Raw genomic sequence first — 23,421 nt, 5'->3', positions numbered from 1 at the left:
GGAGTGACCTTACAAGCAATCAGCGATGGGTGTCTTTTAAACGCAATCTTTTGTTCGAGGATTGTCACGCAAAAGCAGCATAAAAAAAATACCGCAATGTATTGTGTAGGGTTTTTTTTTTTTTTTTTGAACCATCTATTAGGGCAAAATTTTATACAATTTGCATTCAAAGGAACTTACACCAAAGTGAAATCGCAGATAAAAAAAAAAAAAAAAACAGGAAACTGATTTAACATAATAGAATAATACTGTTTCCGCCTTGATTTGTTTCCAGTTATATTATTTTTAAAAACAATTTATTTGTAATTAAAGCAACAATAATACATACAAAAATAATGTTTTTAGTATAATCGCTTCACTCATAATTGTAAATCCAATAATTAAAACATCGAAAATTATTGACATTTAACAACAATTTTATGCAGAAAAAAAAAATTGGCATAGCTGAAAAACTTTTTTTTTTAAAAAGTTTGCAAAAATGATTTTTGATTGATAGTATGTTTCTGAGGTTAAACGGAAAACATTAATATTTTGATTCAATTTAAACTGAATATCTAATTAATACTTTGAAAAGCCCCTTCTTAGAGAGCACATCCAATAATTTTATTGCTTTCAGACACTTTGAAACCATTTGACGTCCTTTTCCCGAATAAAGGTCGAAGTGATCAGTCGTCCATAATCCCTTAATTATTTGGCGCCAGGTCAAAATGAAAGATGATGTGAGATTTTTTTCTCCTTTTCCGCCAAAATAAAAGTTGCTCTACTACGGGAAATCGAAAACCGATTGAACTGTGAAATAGAAATATGGATGAAATGTAAATGTGGCCCGTTCAAAATAAATAAAAGTAAAAAAAAAAAAAAAAATTAAAAAACCGACGGACTTGATTTTCACTCTAAAGGAGAAAGATTTTGATAGCACTGGCAATTTTTCTATTAAGGCAGAAATATTTTTTGGGGGGAGAATATTTACGTTATATATCTGTGGCACTCGTCTATAAGTCACGGCATTTTTGAATTTCTCAATCCAGATAGTTAAAACGCAGTGAATCGTTTTTCTTAATAAATGAATATTTTGGTTGAAACCGATGGAAAACCAGCTATCATGTTCTTCCTTCGATTTCTTCATATGTTTACAAAATATAATAAAGAAAGCAGGCATCGATATCGAAACTCGTTCCGAGTTTAAGCGCTTTTGCCAGTTGAAGTTTTTCTCTTTTATACTTTCGTGACATGCTGAAATTTTCGATGGACTTTATTCTTTAAATTAACGCAGGTAATAACTTTATGAAACTAAACATATGCCTAAACTTGTAAAAAATAATAATAATAATTCATAAATTTGTAGTTAGCTGCCCCGGAGTAAATGGTAAATAGCCCTCTAAAATAAAAAAATAAATAAATAAAAATGATGAGATTCTTTCTATTGTTCAGATTTTATGGTTAAAAAAACAGAAAAATTGACATTTTATTGCAGTTGTAAGAGCGAAGAACAAAACATGGAAAGTCCATTCACTTCCTCTTATTGTCACTGTTTTCATCCGTTTCCAGATTTTCTCCTGAGAAACAAGAGAAAAATCTAAAAATAAAAACAAAATTTCATTAGCGCGATGTCCTACGAATCCAAGAAAAGTTGGCCGTGCAAATAATTGATGTCGGAAATAAATAAAAACAATTTTTTTGGGAACACTTTTGTTAAAAAAAAAATGACAATATTAGCAAAATATATATATAATTAGAAAATAAGACTGGAAAGAGAGGGGGGGAGGGCAGTGATTTTTGCTTTCCTCGAGTGTGCTTTAAAGAAGGCACATATTTCCCTGCCTCGCGTTAAGGCTTCATCTTACATTCTGTAGTCGTTGCTCTTAATTATCCTCACTAACCTTACATACTTGGCCCGCTTTAAAAATTTTTTTTTCCTTTCTTTTTCTATAGCGTCTTTGGATAAGTTGTGTAAATAGACAGTATAGGATCTCGAGTAAGATTTTAAGGAAGAGATTTTCATTTTTTAAATTCCAATGAGTAGAATAGTAGTAAAATCCACGTACAGCTATGCATACTTATAATTGCAATATATTGGGTCAAGGCCCATTAAACATCTTTAGACATTTCCGTAACTTGAGAAGTAGAAATTTGGTGGATATAGGTACTCTTATATTCGTATCAGTTTTTGAAAAGGAGTCAGCACTATGCAACTACTTTATATTAAACAAAAGAATAAGATTAAAATGGAAATGGATTCTAACAAGTCTTACTCTTCAGAGCGAGTTCGTTATCTTTATCGTAATTATAAATACTCATCGGATTAGCTTGAATCGACAAGAATCTTAAGTTGCAAGCAGAAACATTTCTTCTTTCCACGAACAATCTCTATTTTCAACTCATCCAGTACAACTGGCGATATGGCCATTCAGGGTTTGTAGTGAGAAACTGCTGCAGAAATGAAGCGCCTTTGTATAAGTATGCATACGTAAATTGCGTATTCTCTAAGCATAGTATTTTTTGTTTTTGCTTTATAATAATGTATAGTTTTTATTGAAAAAGATTCCTAAAAATTAATTTGAAATGCTACTTTTTTAAATTTTAATAATTATTTCTGTATTTTCACAACATTTATTGGTATAGAAATGACCCTAAAAATGAAAAAACATTAATACCCCAAAAAATGAACTTTTATAAGATTAACAATAAAGATCTGTGAGCCGCTTCAACATTTCTTAAAATTAAAATAAAATATGAGATAGATAAAACATTTCTGAAAATGTCGAAAGTGGTGTAGAAGCTCAGCATGACAACGCATTTTGTATTTGATTTTTATATAAGCAACAACAAATAAGATCCAACATGGCTGGGATGGAAAGAGTCCATTTCTCCCTGCGCCGACTCATTCTATTAAGCCATTTTATTTGCAATCTTGTAAAATACCAGGGATGCTTATTTAGGACAATGCCACGTTCCAAATAAGCATCCCTGGCATGAGGTTGAAATGATCCGAAAAGCGTATTTGGGTTTTAGACGCATTCACCCCGATGGATCGAAACAAAAATCTGACTCAAAATTACGTACCAAATTCAACATATTTAAGTCGTTATATTTTTGAATTATCGCGTTTACATATTTCCGAAATGCGGTGAACCCCTTGTTGGATTTGACTCACATTTTGACAGATGTTTATACAATAGACATTAAATCTGTGTGCCAAATGTGAATTATCTAGCTCCCTTCAATTTGTAATTATCATGCTAGTTTGTATTCGAACAGGCACACTGACAAACAGATTTCCTCTGAACGGATGATGCTGAAAATCTGATCGTAATCTACAAGTTTGGCATGAAGACCGCATACCAAATTTCATCCATCTAGCTCAAAGTGTTTTTATGTTATCTACGTCACAGACGGACATTTTCCAAAAAATGCTTTTTTCGAATTCAAGGAGGTATGAAACATGGAGATTCATTAAAATTTCGAGTACGAATTTTTTGACGACTGCAATGTCTTCTCTAAATTTTGTGCACGAGTAAGTGAAAATGCCAGTTGAAGCCTTTTTAAAAAACGTCTTTCTTGAAGCCAGCGCGTGACAACATATCGCGTTGCTTCAAAATTTAAAGAAACTTATCAAGTGAATAATTTTATTCAATGAACATGCCTTAAAATTTTTAAGTTTAAATACAAGCAAAGAAAGCCTTTTTCTTTCTCTCTTTCTTTTACTACAATTTTAACAGCTGCAGAATAATGTAATTCAACGATTCAAAGGAGCAATATCATTTTGAATTACATTATAATAAAAATCTTTGTTATAAAGTGTGTTCAAAATTAATTTTTCAGAAATTATTTTTTTAAAAATTACATTCAACCAAACAAAATTTTTATTAATCATTATTTATTTATTTTTAAACTTTAAATGGTGTTAAAGTAATTTTTTATACGATAATATGCTTTGATGTCATGATTAAAACACATAAAAATTTAATTTTTTAATTAAACTTCGAATTAAAAATTTGAGAAATTCTGTTCTTAGTGCGCCTCTAATGCCCAAAAAATAACTTCCAAAATGTCATGCTCCTAACTTCAGTGGCTTTATGTTGGATGTTACACAGGACAAGACTTTATATATAAAAAGAGATTCCATTGGGAAAAAAATTTATATAAAAGTTATAAAAAGAAAAAACGTTATGAAATCATAAAACCTAAATCCTGAAGAAAAAAAAAAAAAAATGGTGCTTAAAAATAGTTTTCAAATTTAAGCATATTTTAAGCATTTTTCATGACGCTACGCACCCTGCCATTATATCGGAGGGAAGACATAACGAGAATTGCCAAAATAGGTTTTGGAAATTTGTTTGATTCATATTTAAACAAAAATCGTTCGGACGCTCCAGGGACCTCTTCACTCCGCCTTCTGCTTCGTTGCAAAATGAAGAGAACCGAGACTGCATTTGCTTTTCATCGATTGTGTTCAAAATTTGATGCAGATCAACAAGTTGAGTGGCAAGACAATAACCTTAAATTAAAATTTCATTTACCTTGCTCATTACGTTTTTGGGTTATTGTGTGCGCATACAAATAGACATACATACGCAATACCGATCCGACAGTAGATTTGGTCCAAAATACCGCGGACTCTTCTAGTCAACTGTGATACGATGTTTGAACATACAGAATTTGGCGTCGATCGAAATTCGTCGTTAACTATGTTAAGTGGTTTGATCAGGCATCATAAGGAGGCTTTCGGTGCGCATGATTTTCCGAAATCAATTCCCGCTCCATATGCAAGTAGCTGTACGACAAAAAATAGTTGGCGAGATAGCACACGGTGGAAAGTAACCGTTTCCACTTATCTTTAACTGTAGTGCTCCAAACAGCTATCTAATACCTACAAATCATACACTTGTTCCTATTCTAGGTGGCGAAATTCTAATACATAGATTCCGACATGGTATCGACAACTAAAGGTAGAATTTGTTTTGTGCAAAAATAGTTCCTGGCAGCAATGGATTGCCATATCCTTTAGGGAGGCATTTGTGTGATGACCGTAATTCAAAGTACAAATAATTAATGCCGGGAGACAAAACAAATAAAAAATAAACATAATTGTAAGAAGGGAATAGAATTTTTACTTTGTGATAAGACTGGAATTTATTTAACAGTAGCCGCCTTTGGCGAACAGCTGGTTAGCCAGAATTAATGCTCTCTAAAATTTTCAATAAAATATTCATGTACCTTGGTCTCTTAATAGCTTCTTCACAAAAGTACTTTTAAGCTTCAAATTTCGATAGTTACATAACTTATATTATTATAGAAGTCTCGTGATATTCCGTTCATTGTACCATATCTCTAATTTGCTGTCAGCAGCAGTAATTTGAAATGGAAAAGAGATAAAACTTCGATAAATACGAAAACCTTTTTCTTGAAACAATATTTTTAAAAAAGTATAACTACAGAAAATCAAATTATTCAGTATTGTAATCTTACAATATTGGTTTTAATTTATGCAAGATTTCAAAGAAAATTATTCTATAACAATTTCTGTAACTCATCATAAAATTCAGTTTTATCTTTAAAAAGATTTAAATGCGGTAAATGATATTTGAATACAATAAATGCACTTTTGAAAACAATTAGGAAATCAAAATTTTATACTGTCCCTCGATCCTATAAATCCTATTCAGTAAAATTATTTTGACAATCTAGCATTTCAACCTCAGCGTTCAAGCCAGATCGAATTATAAAGCTTTGAATATCACTATTTTAGACACTCAGTCACGGGGAAAGTCCAATCGTGATTGGCTATTCCCCGTGACTATTCCTTCAAAACGGTCGACTAAGATGTTTAAAATTGCGCGTTTTTTTATAGAAATAGAATAGATGTATTCAAATTTTCATAATTCAGTCAGTTTTAATAACAAAAGAGTGGAATTTTTTTATTTGCCTCTCGAAAATATTTTATTAAAGATGACTCACAGAAGAAAGGATCTATATAAAAATTAAAATTCATAATTCATCAAAACATTTATTAATTCAAACTGCATAAAATATGATTATTTCTTTCATTTAGACAATTTTCTATTACATATATACACCAATTAATAAAGTTTTCGGAATTAGCTCTTGCGTCCAGATTAGAGTGTATATTCTGTATATATTAAACTATGTATGCCTTAAATAAAACTGGATTATTGAATTAATGATATAACTATTTTAAAACATCACAGAAAACGTTTTCTCGCTTTCATTTTTTTAAAGAAAATATCATATATTCATTTCATACAAACACGTGCTGAACATTTCACTTTTCTAGATTTTTAGATAACCGTAAGAGTTTTGTAAAATTTAACTTAATCTTTCAATTTGTGTTTTTGGGAATGTAATGGCAACACCCTGTTAAAAGCTCATTTTTCTCACGTATTTATAACTTACTCGTGCAACTTAAATTTTGTTTTCATTTTGTGCAAAGTTGTAGGAAAATATGATTGGAATATTTTTTTAATAAATTAAAAATAGGAACTTAATTTACAAGCTAAAACATTGGTATCCTTGAAAAGATGATTTTTTGAGTTTTAAAATGATGTAAAAATCACTTTTGAACAGTAAAAATTTCGGAAGTTATCATCGTAATACGCAAAAGTTTCCTTTTATTTTTAATTAATTAAAATTCTAACTAAAATTTCAAAAAAATCTCTCCGTGTTACCCATTTCCATCCTCTTAAGTATTTATAAGCCATGTTTGGTATTCTATGTCATATGATCTGGCGTTTAACGTGCCAACACATACATATAATAGTCAGCCTTGAAGAAACTCCAGGCACTGCTTGGCGTATTTTCTTCAAGACGGTGGATCGAAAGGTCCAAAATCGCATGTTTTCATTACAATGGAGGCATTTAAATTTTCATAAGACAGTCAGATTTTGTGACTTAGTTCATTGGATTTATTTTAAATAAAAATATTTATTAAATTTTTTTATTCAAAATATTAGTGTTTCAAGAATATTTTGTAAAATATGATTTACAGGACTGAGGATTTTTTTGAAAAAATTTAAATTCTTAATTTATAATTCATCATTTATTGACTCAAGTGACATAAAATATAATTATTTACTTCCTTTAAACCATTTTGTTAGCAGAGGTAAATCTAGCACTAAAGGGTTAAAAATAAGCTGTCGGACTCTGATTTAGAGTGTATATATTAAACTATGTAAGCCTTAAATAAAACTGATTATTAGAACAAGAATATAGATGTAAAAGACCACAAAAACTTTTTTCTTAGATTTCTTTTTTAGAAAATATCATTTTTTTTTTTTTCATTTAATTGAGACACTTTTCTAGGTTTAATTTGCAGTAAGATTTAACTTGAAACTTGAACGAAGTAGGAGATTGGGATTTATAGCATCAATGGCTGTTATCCCCTGTTTCTAGATGAAGATAGTAAAAACTTTATATCACTAAACATAAGTGCGAGCGCAGACACAAAAACAAATTGAAGTTTCAGTCAGTTAACAGCTACAAAGCAGTTCCGCTGATGCGATTTAGTCCATATTCGAGATTTTAAAGTTCCAGTGGAAAGAAAAGGTACCATAAGATGGGCAGTTCCCGCCACACGGAATGGTGATAAAGGAAAGATACTGAAAAAGGCCACAACAAAATGTGGTCATAGATATTGAAGTGCTTCAGGGCTTGAAAAGAAACTTGCAGATTGATTTTGTTTGCAGTTATTTTATCCAAAACATTTTTGAAGGAGATATCTTGTTTGTCTAACAGTAGAAAAGTCCACAACTTGTCTCTATAATATGTATACTTTTTGCACGAGATAATTATGTGTTCAACATCCTTAATGCTATTACATTCGTGGCAAAGGAAATCATTTTGGAGATTAAAACGATTCAACAGGTGTTATAATTGTTTTGCTGATTAGTCTGGCCAAAATAACATCTTCCCTCCGATTTTTGGACCAAGAAATAGTGTTTCAATGCTAGGGATGTCTCCTAAGGAGATGAAATATTTACTGCTTCTATAATTATTGATTATAATCTGATGCGACATTTTTTTGAGGTTTGAAATTCTATCTTTAGGAGACTTAACTTATTTTTGTAATTCCAGCTTTTATCAACGTGATGGCAGCACGTCGATAACAGCTAATTTTTTTCCATGCATGTTTAACATGTTCGTGCAAGTTAATTTTTTTTTTATTTTTTTTTTTATTTAAGCGAAATAAAGTGTTGAAAAATATGGTTAAAATATTTTTTAAAAAAAATTCACTGAAAAAAGAAAATTAATTTATACATTAAAACATTGGTATCGTTAAAAGATTAATTTTATGAACCTTTAAACTTGATGCAAAAGCCATTTTTGTGCGATAATATTTCCCGAAGTTATCATAAAAAAGAAACATAATTTCCTTTAATTCTTAATTAATTAAAATTCTAATTAATTCAAAATTCAAAAAATCGCCCCGAGGCGCACATTCCCTACCACTAAAGTTTGCGTGTATCAAATTTGGTAGCTATGGGTCAAACGGTCTGGCCTATAGAGTGCCAAAACACACACACGCACGCACGCACACCTTCTATAAGTAAAGATATAGAGCAATAAAATTCAATAATACATTGCAAATATGTTGTTTTTCTTTAGAAGAACTCTCATGGTCATAACATAAGAAACGCTTGACAACAGAGCTGGTCATAAGAATCCCTACCGCTAACCAAAAGCGAAATAAAGAAAATTATACATTTCTTATTGGCAAGGGAAGAGGGATACACATGCCAGTGCATCACTCTGCAGTCTGGTTCATGCTGCACCGATGGGAAGCGCCCACGACTGTGGACTTCTCTCTGCCCTCGTGTAGTTGAACACGCGCGCGCGTTCTGCTCAAAATACAAGAGATGTCGACAAATAAAGATATTTCACAAGCTGTTGCCTTTTCTACACCTTTAAGTACTTACTGTGCAGCTCATCTGGGTGGCGCTTTAAAGTGCTGGGCTGGGCACCTACCCCTTTCTAAAAGTTAGTAAGCTGAATTTTAAATCGCCTTTTATAAACTATTCTTAAAAGTTTTAGAAGACCATTTTATAAAATATTCTAACAAAGGTTAAAAAATAATAACAAAAAAAAAACCCCTCAGTAAATTACTTAGCCCATTTCACAATTTTTTGCACAGTATCAAAGAATTTTTACCCCTTATGCGCTGCATATTAAAATACATAGAACAAATATTACTACATATTAACTTGCTTCTAAAAATTTCTACTTTTAACCTACATTTCTTATTATATTTTGGAGAAACTACTAAAGATTTACTTGCATCTGATTCTAATTTTAACAGCGTTCCATAAACTTTCACGCATGTAACTGTGCACTTTTCACAGCATCAAAGAAAATCGTGTTTTTTTTTTTTTTTTTAGTTTGCTGAATATTAAGATACACGGAATAGCACTATGCATCTTTGAACAAATATCACGAAGAAACTGTTAAATGAATCCGAACGATTCTGAACCGCCATCGGCACAGATAAGGCACGATCCTCCTATTAACGCCCCCCCCCCCTCCCGCCTCATGGGCTATCATATACATCACCGTTAACTTGAGAAACGTTTGTCAGTTTATATTTTACTTTCCCACTACGCATTCCAAAAGGTGATGGTGCTCTCCTGCCCCCCCCCTTCCCCTCCAAAGGAGAAAGAGAAATCGTGATCCGTGGCTCGAATGAGGGATCTTGACTCGTTCATGAAAGACAGGTAACTAAGCAAGGGGGTGGAGATGTTGAGAAGAGGTGGCGCCGGGACATGTGTCAGGGACATTTCACTGATCGATTCATTTTATTTAATCTTCCCTCGAGTGACTGGAGCGAACTTATACCAGCTTTGGAGTCGATGAGAAAAAGCAAAATTCAGTGTTCTCCCTTCAACAATATTGGATAATTGCACAATGGAGTAAGATTACAATTTGCTATCTTCTATAATTACACAATTTTTGATATAAATTTTGTAGCAATCTAAAAAAAAATAATTTTGCATTTTTTACAATTTTCTTTGAACGAATGCGTCCAAAACGCGATGCAATTACTAAACGTGGGTTCAAGACTACGCACCATATCTCTTTCGGGTAAGCTGTGTTTTTGATTACATACACTGATAGTCAATCAACTTCTTGATGAAATTCGTCCAAAATTTGAAGCAGATCTACAAGTCTGTTAACAAAATTATACACCAAATTTCATTCATTTAGTTCAGTGATGTGCAGGCTACAGAAAGCGCATGGAATCTGGCCACGAGATTTTATAGGAATTTATCTAGTCAGTCGCAGATTTCATAATAATAATATAAGAATTTAAAATCAGGTATCAGGTTAGAACCAGGTATGAGGAACATCTGGAATTAAAGTTGCTGCTTAATTCACAGCTTTAGTCTGAAAGAATTTTTAAAAGAATATTTTTAGTCTTAATAACGCTTTATAATAAACTAGCCTTCTTTGGCGACCACTTGCCCATCTGGAAAATTCGCTTTCTTGTCAGTCAAACGATTAACATGCATTTACTTAAAATTTCACATTTGTTTTTTGATTAAGCTGATAATACATTGAGGTCAGAAATAATCCATATAGGCGTGCATATGCAAATAAAGGAGCAATGCAACCAGACAGAATAGCCTGGTGTAGTCTCCAGCTGCTATATAAGACAGTAGGTGTCTGGCAGATCGGCTCTTGCTGTTACAATGGCAGGTTATGGAATTTTAAATGATTTTGAATGTAGCGTTAAAGTCAGCACACTAGAAGTGTGATAAAGCTTCTTCAAAGTAATGATGAAATTTGAATTTTCAAGCACGACAATGTCACACGAATATCGAATATCCGGTAAAATATCAAAACTCCGACATCAAGACGGAAAAAGAACTTGAAAGAACAAGATCATCAGACTAACGAGAATCCTTAAAAGAGACAGAGGTACAATACTTTTTCAAATTGCAGCGGATATCAATGCAGGGTATCAATAAGTGTCAGGGTGCAAACTATTAAACGGATCATCATTGATATGGGCTTTTGGAGCCGAATGCGCATTCAAGTATCATATTCACTTCATGACACAAAGCTTTGTACCTTGCCAAGACCAGCCAACACCGCCACCGGACTGTTCATAGCTGGCAGCACATGGCTTTATCTGACGAATCTCAATTTCAGTTGTACTCTAGCGAATGGGTTTGCATAGGTATGACTACAACACCTATGAATTATGGACTTAAACGTTAATAGGGGGAATGTTCAATGTCATGGTGCCTCTAGGATGATTTGGGGCGTGTATGGTGTCCATGATATGGAGACCCTGATAGGCCAAGAAATGAATCTGACAAATGAGAAGCACGCAAACATCCTGTCGATTTAACTACACCTATTCATGTCACGATGTGCATTCCGTCGGATTTCGACAATTCCAGCAGGAGGATGTGACACCTCAAGCTTGGAGAAATCCTACCGACTCGCTCCAAGAAAACTCTTTTGATTTTAGACACTTCCAATGGTCACCTGAATTATTGAAAATATCTGTGATGTCTCAAAATGTGTTTTTCACAAGACATCTCCACACATGGATTTGTGGACTGCCCTGAGGAATTCATGATGTGAATTGTGTCCAGTATACTTTCAGATGTCAGTCAAGTTCAGGCAATGTCGTATTGGGGCACTTTAACGTGCGCATAGGTGTACCGGTTTTCCAAGTTTTACAATGCAAAATTCATGCGAAAATGAATTATTTTTTTCTACAACTGCTTTCAAAATAAAGCATTTAAATATTAAGTGCCTGCACCAAGTCAGATTTATCTGGTATGTAAAATGCAAGTAAGCTTAGCACATCCAAAAGGATCCAACTGCAAATTCAAAATAGGGAGACTTTGTGATATAGCGAATAAAATTTCCTTTCTATATGTGTGGTAGCGGCCGTGGTGTCCACGCGATCAAGTTCAGAGGTTACTTCCTTCTTACTTCCGGCTTCTGACAGTTCATCCGATGCCTATAAAATTTGAGATTTAATGAAAAAAAGATGAAATTTAGATGTGTGTAAATTGACTCAAAAAATAATTTCAATAATGTTTTACATTATATATTTCGTAATTTAATTGCCCAAAAAATTGTTTATAGAGGCAATAAAAATCAATAAACTACAAGTGAAAAGTAAAACGCGAAATTGATAGAGCAATAAAAAAATTGAAATATACCAAACGATATAAACGAATTGAATACCATTGTTTAGATATAACAAAAATATAAAATTTGATTTTATTATTTTGTATGCCCAAGATTAAATCATAATAAAAGTTACTTAAAAGTTAAAATTAGTAAAAATTTTAATTACGTTTTAAAAACAGTAGAATATTGTGTAATTAAATAATTTTTAAATATATCACAGCATCTTGCTATAATAAGAAATTATTTGGATATAATAAGAAATAATCTGGTATTAATAGGTATCTACTGATAATAAAGATGCATACGTTTCTCTGTGTGCATTGGAACTTTGTATGCCAGGCAGTTTCACCTACAGCTATTAAACGCAGCACACATATATGCTAGAGAGTAAGAATGTTCACCTCGGAATGATTTTTAAAAAAAAATTAAATTAGAAATTTATTTGATTAAAAATGAAGCAAAATCTTAACGTTTTTCCCACAAAAATTTTCGTCTTTTTTTTTTTTTTTTTTTTTTTTTTTTTTTGCACAAAAATGATTTTTGCATCATCTTAAAATTTAAAGCATTATTTTTTCAATATCATTTTTATGTAACATAATTTCTTTCTTTTTTTTAAATAATATTTCCAACGTATCTTGCAACAGTAAATTTCCTTGTTGAAATAAAACTCAAATCATTTTCATAGTGTTTAATTTTAGAATCAAGCCAAGATGAAAATTTTTTTTAAAGTGTATCCATTTTTAGACATTGTTACTCGTTTCTGTAACATAACTAGGTATGAAACTTTGGACAGACAAGTGAGGAAATGCATACAGTTATGAACAGAACGTTGCAAGGATTCTAAAATAGTATAAGTTATATGCTTATCAAAATTTGAAGCTTAAAAGTATTTTGCTGAGGAAGATATTACGACATTATTATTATATTATTCAATTGACATAGGTAGCTATCATTCATTTCGGTGAAGCAATTCGTCGCTAAAGATGGTTAGTAAGAAATAAATATCTGAATTTTAGATACTACAAAGAGAAAGAAAAGCTCAAATTCTGAAGTCAGAAGGGAAAGCAAAAAGTAATGTCCATTCCGGTTAGAGAAAATATAGCACAATAAAATAAAAACTAAAATTATTTATCCAGCTTGTGCTGTAAAAATAGTTAAAAACGACATAGCAAACATTAGACATACCAAATATGAGACAGGACAAGCCTTATAACAAAGAAAACAAAAGAAATTCAAATGTACTTAAAAAGTAAATTACTGCATGTAGTGCATTAAAAAAATGGATACACTCCTAAATAAAAGTTATAACTATGAGGATTCTATTTCATCATAACTAATTTTATCTCTCTTTTGCGATTGAAAAAAACGAAAAAAAAAAAAAAATCTTGTAACATTTAAAAATATTATTAAAAATTGTGTATAAAATCAATCCGGAGACATTTATTACAATTAAAGGAAAAATTGTACGAAACTGTTTGATTGATATTATTAAAAGTCTATTTTTTTTAGCGTTCAGATAGTAATTGTTAATAGACATTAAGTTTACTTTCTCAATAATTACATACAATTCCTCCCATATTTCTTCAGATTAGGGACATTGAAAATTCCCTGCTGTGGAAATGGCGTCGTCGTTCATTTTCTCTTGTCTCTATACGACCCAATTTTAGTCTAAGGCATCCCATTCAGACCATAAATCTTCCTGGAATAGGGCAGCTCTAATTCTATTTATTCCATTGATAGATATAAAAAAAACTTTTCGTTATTTCTAATAGAATTTCATAGCAACCAAACTGATTTTCTATGTTATTAAGTAAATTCATTTTATCATTTTCTTTTTCTGTATTTTGTACCGGAACAACTTTGAAAGTTTTTCAAAAAGATCATATTTGGTCAGAAAAGAAGTTCCTGAACCGAGTAATAAAGAAGCCAATGACTTCATTGCACTGAGGAGAACAAGACAGCCTTTAAGCATGTTTAAAGACAACCATTCTGCACGTTTTAACTCTTACAAGTGGTTTAAATTTTCAGTTAGCGTTTTCGTTATGGCCTTGCTGAACAAATATTTTTGGTAGTCAAGTGATTCGAACAATCTTTACTTACAATAAAGATAAATATGTGCTTGACCAAGTGCCGCAGCACGCATGCGCTATTAAAAGTGGTAAATGAAAATTAAGAGAAATTTTTGCGTTTTTCTGTATTAACATCCCAAAAGGTTACAGTATAAAGGTAATTTTTACATTCTCTTAAAATTAAAAAAAAATTATTTTTCCGAAATTATTAATTTTTCAGGATATAATTTTTCTATTTTTAATCAATTTTTAAAAATATTTTAATCATATTTTCCAACAATATATTTCACACAAAATAAAAATAAAATTTAACCTACACTAGCACGTTATGCAAAAAATTAGCATCACACAGACAAAAATTAAAATTTAAAAAATCAATTTAGCTCTGACAGAAAGCTAAACCTAAAAATGTCCGATTTTCAGCAAGCATCTGTAAGAAACGGAATAAACATTAAAAAATGATATTTACCAGAAAAATAAATGCAAGGAAAAGGTTTCTGTTCACTTTCAAAATAATTACGTCATTTTCGATCATTCCGTAGTATTTACGGCAAACATAATTTATATATGTGACAGAAGAAAACCTTTTACTTGCTAAACGAGCAAGACGAAACTTAATTAAATGTACAAAATATGATACGCGCACAATGACACTCCTTACAATGAAAACAGTGGAAAATTTATCTTTTCTGATGAAACTGTAAAACGTTTTTTAGACTTCTGAGATTTGAGAATTTTAAATACTCCAATTTTCATATTTTGAATATTTTTTCCATAACTTTCGTCACAGTAAAGAGTTAATACTGATGTGTAAAATGTTTTTATAGTTAAAAAAGAAAAACTTTTTTTCCTTATGTCTTTGGGGAATTTTAACTGCTTTTATTGGGAAAGTTGCCTCTTCACAGGGTAACTTTAATATTGTTTTTTGTTTTGTTTTTATTATTTTAACACATAAAAGTTTACTTACTTTTGTCAAAATTCTAAAGAATGTAAAACCAGCGATCTAGTGGTTTTATAATGGCTTTGAAATACTTTTATACATTGTTAGCCAAAAAAAAAAAAAAAAAACTATCGAGGAAAAAGAAAAGAGTGGCAAAATTGTCACTGCATGCAGTATTATATTGCAATGCAACGCACATGTGCTGCTCCTATATTGTAGCTCACTTTTTATGCTTATCATAACACTGTGTTTCATGGAATGCTCTAAGACAAGGGTGGGCATTAAGTCGATCGCAATCGACCAGTGGGCCGCCAAGACATCTTGGGGTGACCGCTTTTACTAAGATCTAAGACGCGCATAATAAAAGAAACATATTTATGGAATATCAACGAAAAATTTCATACATATTTCAGACGAATTGTTTAAAAACGGAGGTACAATAAACAAAGAGAAATATTTGGATGAAATAATAAAATTTTACTCCGAATTCAAGGGACATTTTCAAGAATTTACTAGATTGGAACCAATTGTTAATTCATGCATTACCCATATGGCAGTGTTGATGCGAAAGAAATAACGGAAAATATAAATTATATATTCACTTTACCTCTTGAGGAAAATGATGTTTTTCTCTTTCAAAATGGCATAATTTTAAAAGCACATAGTTCAGAACCTAAGAATAACGTTTGGAATCTAATGGTACTAATCTAAAAAAAAGTTGCATACCATTTAACCTAGTTATTTGGCTCTACCTGCTTGTGCGAATCTGCATTTTCAACGATGAATATAAATATCGTTTCCATCTCACAGGCGACCACTTAGAATCCAATACAAGATTAGCAATTAGTAATTCAAGATATTCAAGATTGGCGGGCAATATGCAGATTAAATCTTCTACTAACTATAACTACAAGAATTAACTTTAGATAAAAATGATTTATTTACTAATGCATTTTGAATTGTTTGATATTAAATGCATCATTTGATAATATTATATTTGTGGCTATTATTTTTATGTTTGTATCTTGCTATTATTATTATTATATTTGTACTTATGTAGATAAGTACATACTCCGTATTTATTATTAAGTTACAATAAATATTGTAGACCTTTTTTTTTTTTTTAGTTCACCACACCTACGCCCCTGGATGGACTGCAACACCTTGAAAAAATTAGAAGTAACCCGTACCTTGGAAAAGTCTGCCCACCCTTGCTCTAAGAGGTTGTTTCAGTATTTGCACTCAGGAAAAGAATTCATGTCTGTTGCTGTTCTCCAAATAATCCAATGATCATAAACTAGGCTTCAACTTTTCCAACTTTTTCTGGTTTGATTTTTATTGTTATGGCAACCCATGGCAATATTTTTATTTCATTTCTTTAACTTAAACAATGCTTGTAAGCGTGTTTTTTTTTAGTGTCATTATATTGTACGCATCAATTTTGTATATAGAAATATCTTTTAACTATTTCAATGTTCGTTTAGCGTTTTCTTTCCCTCTAAATGAAAAGGAAAATTGTTAATATCACAATTCTTCCACTTTTTGTTTTAATCAAACACTATCGGAGGGTGGATGGGACTAGACGAATTTTCCCAGTCAGTACGAATTCTCACTACATTTATGGTGAATGACTCCAAGTGGATAATCTAAATAAAGATTTCCTAAAGGCGAAATTCGTTTAAAATTTCACTGTACTTTACAATTTTTATATAAAGATCGAATATTAAATATTATATACCAAACTTGTTGCTTTCACAAACAAATGAATACTAATTCCAAAAATATCATCTTTCGAATTTAGGGAAACGTGGAGATTCAACAAAAAGTGAGATTGAATACTTTAACGATTAGAAAATTTCCTCTTAGTGAATCAGAAATTAAAAATTGAGGTACTTCCTTATTATCTCGTAAAGAAGGTAATTATGTTCATCGTTTTAAGGAACTTTTAACAACGCAGACATACCTTCCTTTCATTAAATTCTCAAATAGAATATATTTAAAAATACGCTATTATGCTAATACGCTAAATACGCTATTCTCGCTATTATTTATACGCTATTATGCCTACAAAATCTACCACAGAAGGACGGTGCAATCTTCTTTAAAACAATATACGGGGAAAAGGGGGGGGATCGTGTTCTGTGCATAGCAAGAAAGAGTAGGACGAGAAGCAGCAAGAATACAATGAACAAACACACAGCAAATCATCGCCTTAAGCTAGTTCATTATATAACTTCATCTAAACTTAAACTTAAAAAACTTAAGCTAGTTCATTATATAACTTTTTTTTGTCACATTTACCTTTACTTAAACTACCTCGCACTGTTAATTAAAAATTGAAGTAAATGCATACACCATTGTCAGACAGAGATACAAGCCCTTATTGGTTGTAATACCTCCTGCACGCAAAGAAAACTGGAAAGAGATGTGTGCTTACAGAGGTCAAATATCCAGAGCTCCGACGAGGATCCGCGGAGGTCCTGGTATCCTCCGAAAACATGCATGAACCCATCAAACATGACGGCAGTGTGGCCCCTGCGCCCGGACGGTTGGTGGACAGATGACCCCCGGACATGATGTTTTCTCCATGTCGAGGCATCTGGAAACAAAAATGGTTATAATGACATTCCTCGAAAATTGCAAATGGTTGAAGTACTTGAAAAAAATCGAGGTAACATAACCAAACAAAATTATAACTGAAAAATGCCCATTCAGAGTGATTTTAAAATACATGATACTCTTTTAAAAGTAAGTACAAGAAGCCGAAATTAAAAAAAATTGTAAGGATTGTTAAGAACAGAAATAGAGTATTGAAATGTCAAAAGAAGCTGTCGCACAATACAATATTTTTTTAAAGAAATAAATTTGTTTCACAGCGATACCTTTAGAATACCACAATTCCAAAATACAGCAATTGAAATTAACTTCTTTTTTCCAAATAATGTTAAATTTGAGAATCTCTAGCAAATTGCCTTAAAAAAAGGAAAAGCTAAAATATTTAATGTGATAAAAATATATGCATCGCAATAAAGTTATCTAATATCAGAATAAAATAAACTAGCCGTTTTAGGCGACCAGCTTATTTGCCAAGATTATTGATATTTGAGACTGTTAAACGATTAATAAGGAAAGCCTTTTTAAAAAAAATTACTTCTAGTTATTTAATATGCCCGAAAAACACGCCTTTAATTGAATCAATGCATTAGAAATCACTGTAGGTGCAAACTAAAAAATGACGTACTACGGCAAAAAGAGGAAATGGAAATCCTATTTGAAAGTTAATGTCCAAAAAAGCATTTATTAAAATTTAATTTACCGTAATAAACATTGGCAAAAGTACGTGACTGAATGCTTTGATGGATGAATTTGAATTTAATGATAATATTAAAAATATTGTTACAGACTGCGTATCAAAATAATAAAAAAATATACTAAAAATAAATTTTAAAAAATAGAGAAATGACACTGATATCATTAGAAAGGAAGTTTTCTGAGTTTTCAGATAATACACACACCATTTTCGCGAGATAATAGTTTAAGAAAATATGGTCAATATCCAAAGTTAAATCAAAACAATAATTTATCAAACAATTCATTATTTTAGGCCTATTTTGACGCTCACTTAAGCTTTCTGTTTGATACCTGTTTCTTGATTTCTTTTCAATTCTGCTCTTTCTGATTAAAAGGAGTTTTGGGAGATGCAACAAGACCTCAGAAGAAAAGTTCTAATTGTATTTTTCCTTTGCATTCATTAGCGTAGCATTGAATTCAGAGCAAATGTTAAAAAAATAAAAATAAAAAATCCCTCTCTGCAAGCCAGAAGGTCTTTATGTATGTGTACTATTTTCAAATTCATTCCTTTCAATCCTTAGACAAAACCTCACGAGAATGGTCTTCCTGCAACATTCTCGGTATCCTTCAATGAATTTCCCTCCCCCGCAATCCCCACATAAAAGTGTGGACTTTGGATAAGGCCACGAATACCTTGAATGGTAACAAGTAGTTACAAATTACATATCTGGTGATAGTTACAGATCCTTGGCATGGATCCACTGTTTTTACTGAATCTATTTTGAGAATGCGTGTTTTGGACGTCTTTTTGCAGACCGATTCACATCAAAATTTGACACGGAATTACCATTGCAGTCACAAGACAATACAACGCATTTCACTGATTTAAGTCATCGCGTTTATAAATGATCGCATTGACATGCACGAGACAGTACAAATCGACAGATGGTCAATCACTTGACAGATTTTATGCAAAATTTGCTACGAATCTCCATTTTAAATGTTAAACCTAAGTACCCAATTTTATTCACATAGGTATTTGCGTTTTGTAATTATTCAGTCCATTTGTACTCAAACAACCAGACAGACAAACTTCCTCTGAATAGACTTTGCTCAACATTTGATAGAAATATAAAAAATCCGTGAAAGGACCGTATATGAAATTTCAATTACCTACTTCAAAACATTTTTGAATAATCTTTGTTACAGAAAGGCAGCTAGAATGCCAAGAATATGTTTTTCGAATTCAGAAAGGTTCGAAACGAAGAGTTTCATCAAAAACTCGAGTTTGAATTTTTTTTTTTTTTGGGGGGGGGGCGATTTAAATATATTCTCTAAATTCGTTTGTTGAATTGGAGGAAAAAATCGTCTGCTTTTCTTAATTAATTTTGGAACTAAGATCTAATTGCAGTGCATTTAAATATTTCAATTATAACCAATAATTGAAGTAAAAGCAAATTTATGATCAGTTTTATTTTTTAAAATATTCTTCGGTTTTATTGTATTATTGTTAACTGCATGTTATTGACTAACTTTAGGCTTAACCGCATGTCAGTCTTAGAAAGTAACTAAAAATTCAACTCATTGCATTTTTACATATATCCAGTTAAAAAGCACACACAAAAATACCCATATGACGTCGAATATTTTCAAAATTCACATTAGATTTTAATATAAAACTTTTTTAATACAAAACTTTTCCACATATTAAGTCATTTCCTCATAGTTTGTTTGAGGACTCCATGTATAAAGAAAACAAAACATTAAAAGGTGGAATGTTGAGAAAGCAATTTTTATATCTTCCCGAATTATTTTTTACAAAGATGTATGTAAGTATTATATAAAGCAAATAAAATGATTCTTAAAAGTTTAAAACATTATCTTCGCTCTGTGAAATTGAAATCCTTTTTGACATTCATCGATTTCTGGTTGGGCCATGAATGACCACGTGATAAAATCTTAAAGTAGGTTCGGGTATATTTTTTTTAGAAGCTCCCGGGCAGTTCGCTTATTCTTTCTGGATATATTTTGAAAAAAGAGTCTGGACACTCTTAATCGCACTGTATGTGTGCGCGTATATAACCACTGAAATAGGTAATGTTCCAATAAGAAATCTACCTGAACTCGCAATTAAAAATGGAAGAGAACTAATTAATAATAAGTAAAATAAAAACTAAAGAAAATCTAATTAATTAATTTGTAACCCTTAACGCCCTTTCGCTTTGCAGGTTCAATTATATAAATGGGGATGCAATTATTTGATTGAAAATTGTGATCTCAGTAAAGGTTTGAGTAAAAAATTGAACTGTATGCTTTTTAAGTCTAAAGTACGGATGCAATCTAATATCTGCGCAGCGGGGGCAAGAAGAGTGCTAAAGGTTATCACCGTTTATGAATCTTTATATTAAATTTAAAAGGAAACTGGAACAAAATAAAAAAGGTATTTGGATTTTCTTCACGGTAATATGGATGGAATAAAAGGAAATAAGTAACTATAAAAACAATAATAAAAATAGAATTATATAAATATCGAATAGCTAATTGACAGTTCGAAAACAAATGCAGTAGAAAGATAGCAGGATATTTAGAAAAAAAATGATTAAAAATGAAACTTACTTAGATCAAGAATCCACAATGGCGTCTCTCCTGTTGAGGCGAAGCCAATTTCTCCGCCAAACACGTAAATATTATTCTAAAATAAATACAAACACAGAAAGATAAAAATTGATACCTAAAACATTACCTAACAAAAACACTAACAATACCTAACAAAAATTTATTTAATTCTTTTAATTATCATAAAAATTACTATTGTACTGCATTATCTACTACTGTATAGCATTATTTAATTACTATTCAGTCTCTCTGAAGAACGCATCACATAGTTGCGAAAAATGAACATAAAACATCCTCCCCCTTTGCTCTCTACTAGTGGCCATTCTTTTAAATTTATTATTTTGAATATTTGAGTTCAACAATTATTGCATGAAATAAAAACAGACAGAATGAATTTTTCAGCAGGAAACTTAAAACTGTTCTTATGTTCACAGGACAATGACTGTTTCCCACAAAAATTTCACTAAGACTTTGCATGGTCATTATGATAAAAATTGTCAATTTTTTTTATTGAGAGAATTCAAACTAAATACCTTAATCTTTCCGTGGGAAAAAATGTTATCCTTTCAATAAAGTATTATTTTTAAATATTTCACACAAATTTCTAAAAGCAAAAAATGCAGTAATAATATTACGATTTTGCCAATTAAATATGGTTAAGTTTAGAAATGAAAAGATAAATTTTTAATCAAAGACGAATCAGTCACGTTGTGAGTCATTCCAGCTATTTTAAAAAATGAAAAGAAACTATTTGTTGGAAAATGAACAATTGTTTTAAAAGGAATTAATCTGCAGGCCAATAGTTAAGTTATTTTCGAAGGCAGAAAACGCAGTAATAATATTACGATTTTGCCAATTAAATATGGTTAAGTTTAGAAATGAAAAGATAAATTTTTAATCAAAGACGAATCAGTCACGTTGTGAGTCATTCCAGCTATTTTAAAAAATGAAAAGAAACTATTTGTTGGAAAATGAACAATTGTTTTAAAAGGAATTAATCTGCAGGCCAATAGTTAAGTTATTTTCGAAGGCAGAAAACGCAAATGAATTTTTCTTTGAAAATAATTAACACTTAGAACATTTGTCCCTTCCCTTGTCGTCTTTTAGATTTTATTTACCTTGACTGGATTTAACTCTTAACATGACAGAAGTCTGTCATCAATTGTGCACTCACTTCTGGATGTGACAACTTTGAAACGTAAACTTTTGTATTCTCGATGAAAATACGCCATCTTAACTATGAAGAATTAAATGCTTTTCAGGTCTAATGTCAAATCTGACTCGACACTCTAAAGTATGCGTCCTTTTCACATTCTTGTTAAATACCGATTGTTAATAGCAAAAACTCTCAAATTATTTTTTGAGAATTATAACAAACATATAAATATTTTTGAGTTCCCTAAGCCCAAAAAGAATCTTTAAACTCATGTGTGTGTGTATGTAATTATGTATCTGATTATTTTTCACACAGTAGAGGGGGGTTAATTATCAATAAAACTTTTAATTATTGTAAAGTTTCGAATTTACTCCACAACAAATGAGATTTTCAGACACTGTTGTCTTTTCAAAAGCTACCGTAAGCTATTCCGATAGAACAAACAAAACAAATGGAAAGTATTTTTCAAAAACTAGATTTTATCTGCTGCCGATCAAGATTCCTTTTTGAAATAAGAAATTAAGAATAAATATTATAAGACGATGAAAAACAGATGAGATAATTAAAACACTCATTCTTAGAAATTGCGAATAAATATTAAAAAACTAAATATAAGGAAATAATGCCTATAAAAGACACGCAAAAAAATCATTAGTGCTCAAGAATAATCGAAAGATTTTTTTCTTTAAAGGCATAAACAAAAATCCATCTTTGAAAACAACCATGAAGGAAAATTAATCCACAATCTATAGAATAAAATGCTTCTGTGGATACAAAATCAGGCCGAATGAGTTCATCATCATTCGACAGCAGCTCGTACGTTCGGATTGTTTACATGCTTGCCGAGGCTAAAAAAAAATCCGACACAAAGCAATTTTCGTCGCCAATTAATTTCTCCACTTTTATAGTACAGCCAACTCTCGAAATGTTCAAGTATATTTTAAATGTGACAAAAGTAACGTGGTGTCTTTTTGCGATAAAATATATTCATCATGACATGATCAAATTTATCTTATTACGACTGGCTGTCTTCGGCGATTATTTCAATGCTATACACATTATGTGGATAAATTGCGACAACAAAAAGTTTTATCAAAGCGGAGAAACAGAAGTAAATTCAATTTTGAATTTTAAACATCTCACAATTATATATTTTTGCTTTCTCACTTTCACATAGATATCTG

The 23,421-nt window shown here is 31.1% G+C and overlaps 1 protein-coding gene across 2 annotated transcripts in view; it reads right to left on the bottom strand.

Moving 5' to 3' along the window:
• The window catches only part of LOC129980902 (host cell factor 2-like), a 111,241-nt gene that overhangs the window by 33,698 nt on the left and 54,122 nt on the right, over positions 1 to 23,421 (bottom strand). For both annotated transcript variants that reach the window (XM_056091375.1, XM_056091376.1), the window contains exons 4-5: positions 21,082 to 21,157; positions 17,612 to 17,773 (exon numbers count right to left, since the gene is read on the bottom strand). In XM_056091375.1, the coding sequence (XP_055947350.1) occupies positions 17,612 to 17,773; positions 21,082 to 21,157 (238 nt within the window). The remainder of the gene's footprint in view (positions 1 to 17,611; positions 17,774 to 21,081; positions 21,158 to 23,421) is intronic.

The sequence above is a fragment of the Argiope bruennichi genome, chromosome 8 (genome assembly GCF_947563725.1).
Source record: "Argiope bruennichi chromosome 8, qqArgBrue1.1, whole genome shotgun sequence".
Taxonomy (NCBI): domain Eukaryota; kingdom Metazoa; phylum Arthropoda; class Arachnida; order Araneae; family Araneidae; genus Argiope; species Argiope bruennichi.
Note: the sequence above shows the minus strand (reverse complement) of the source record. Positions and strands in the feature narration are given on the sequence as shown.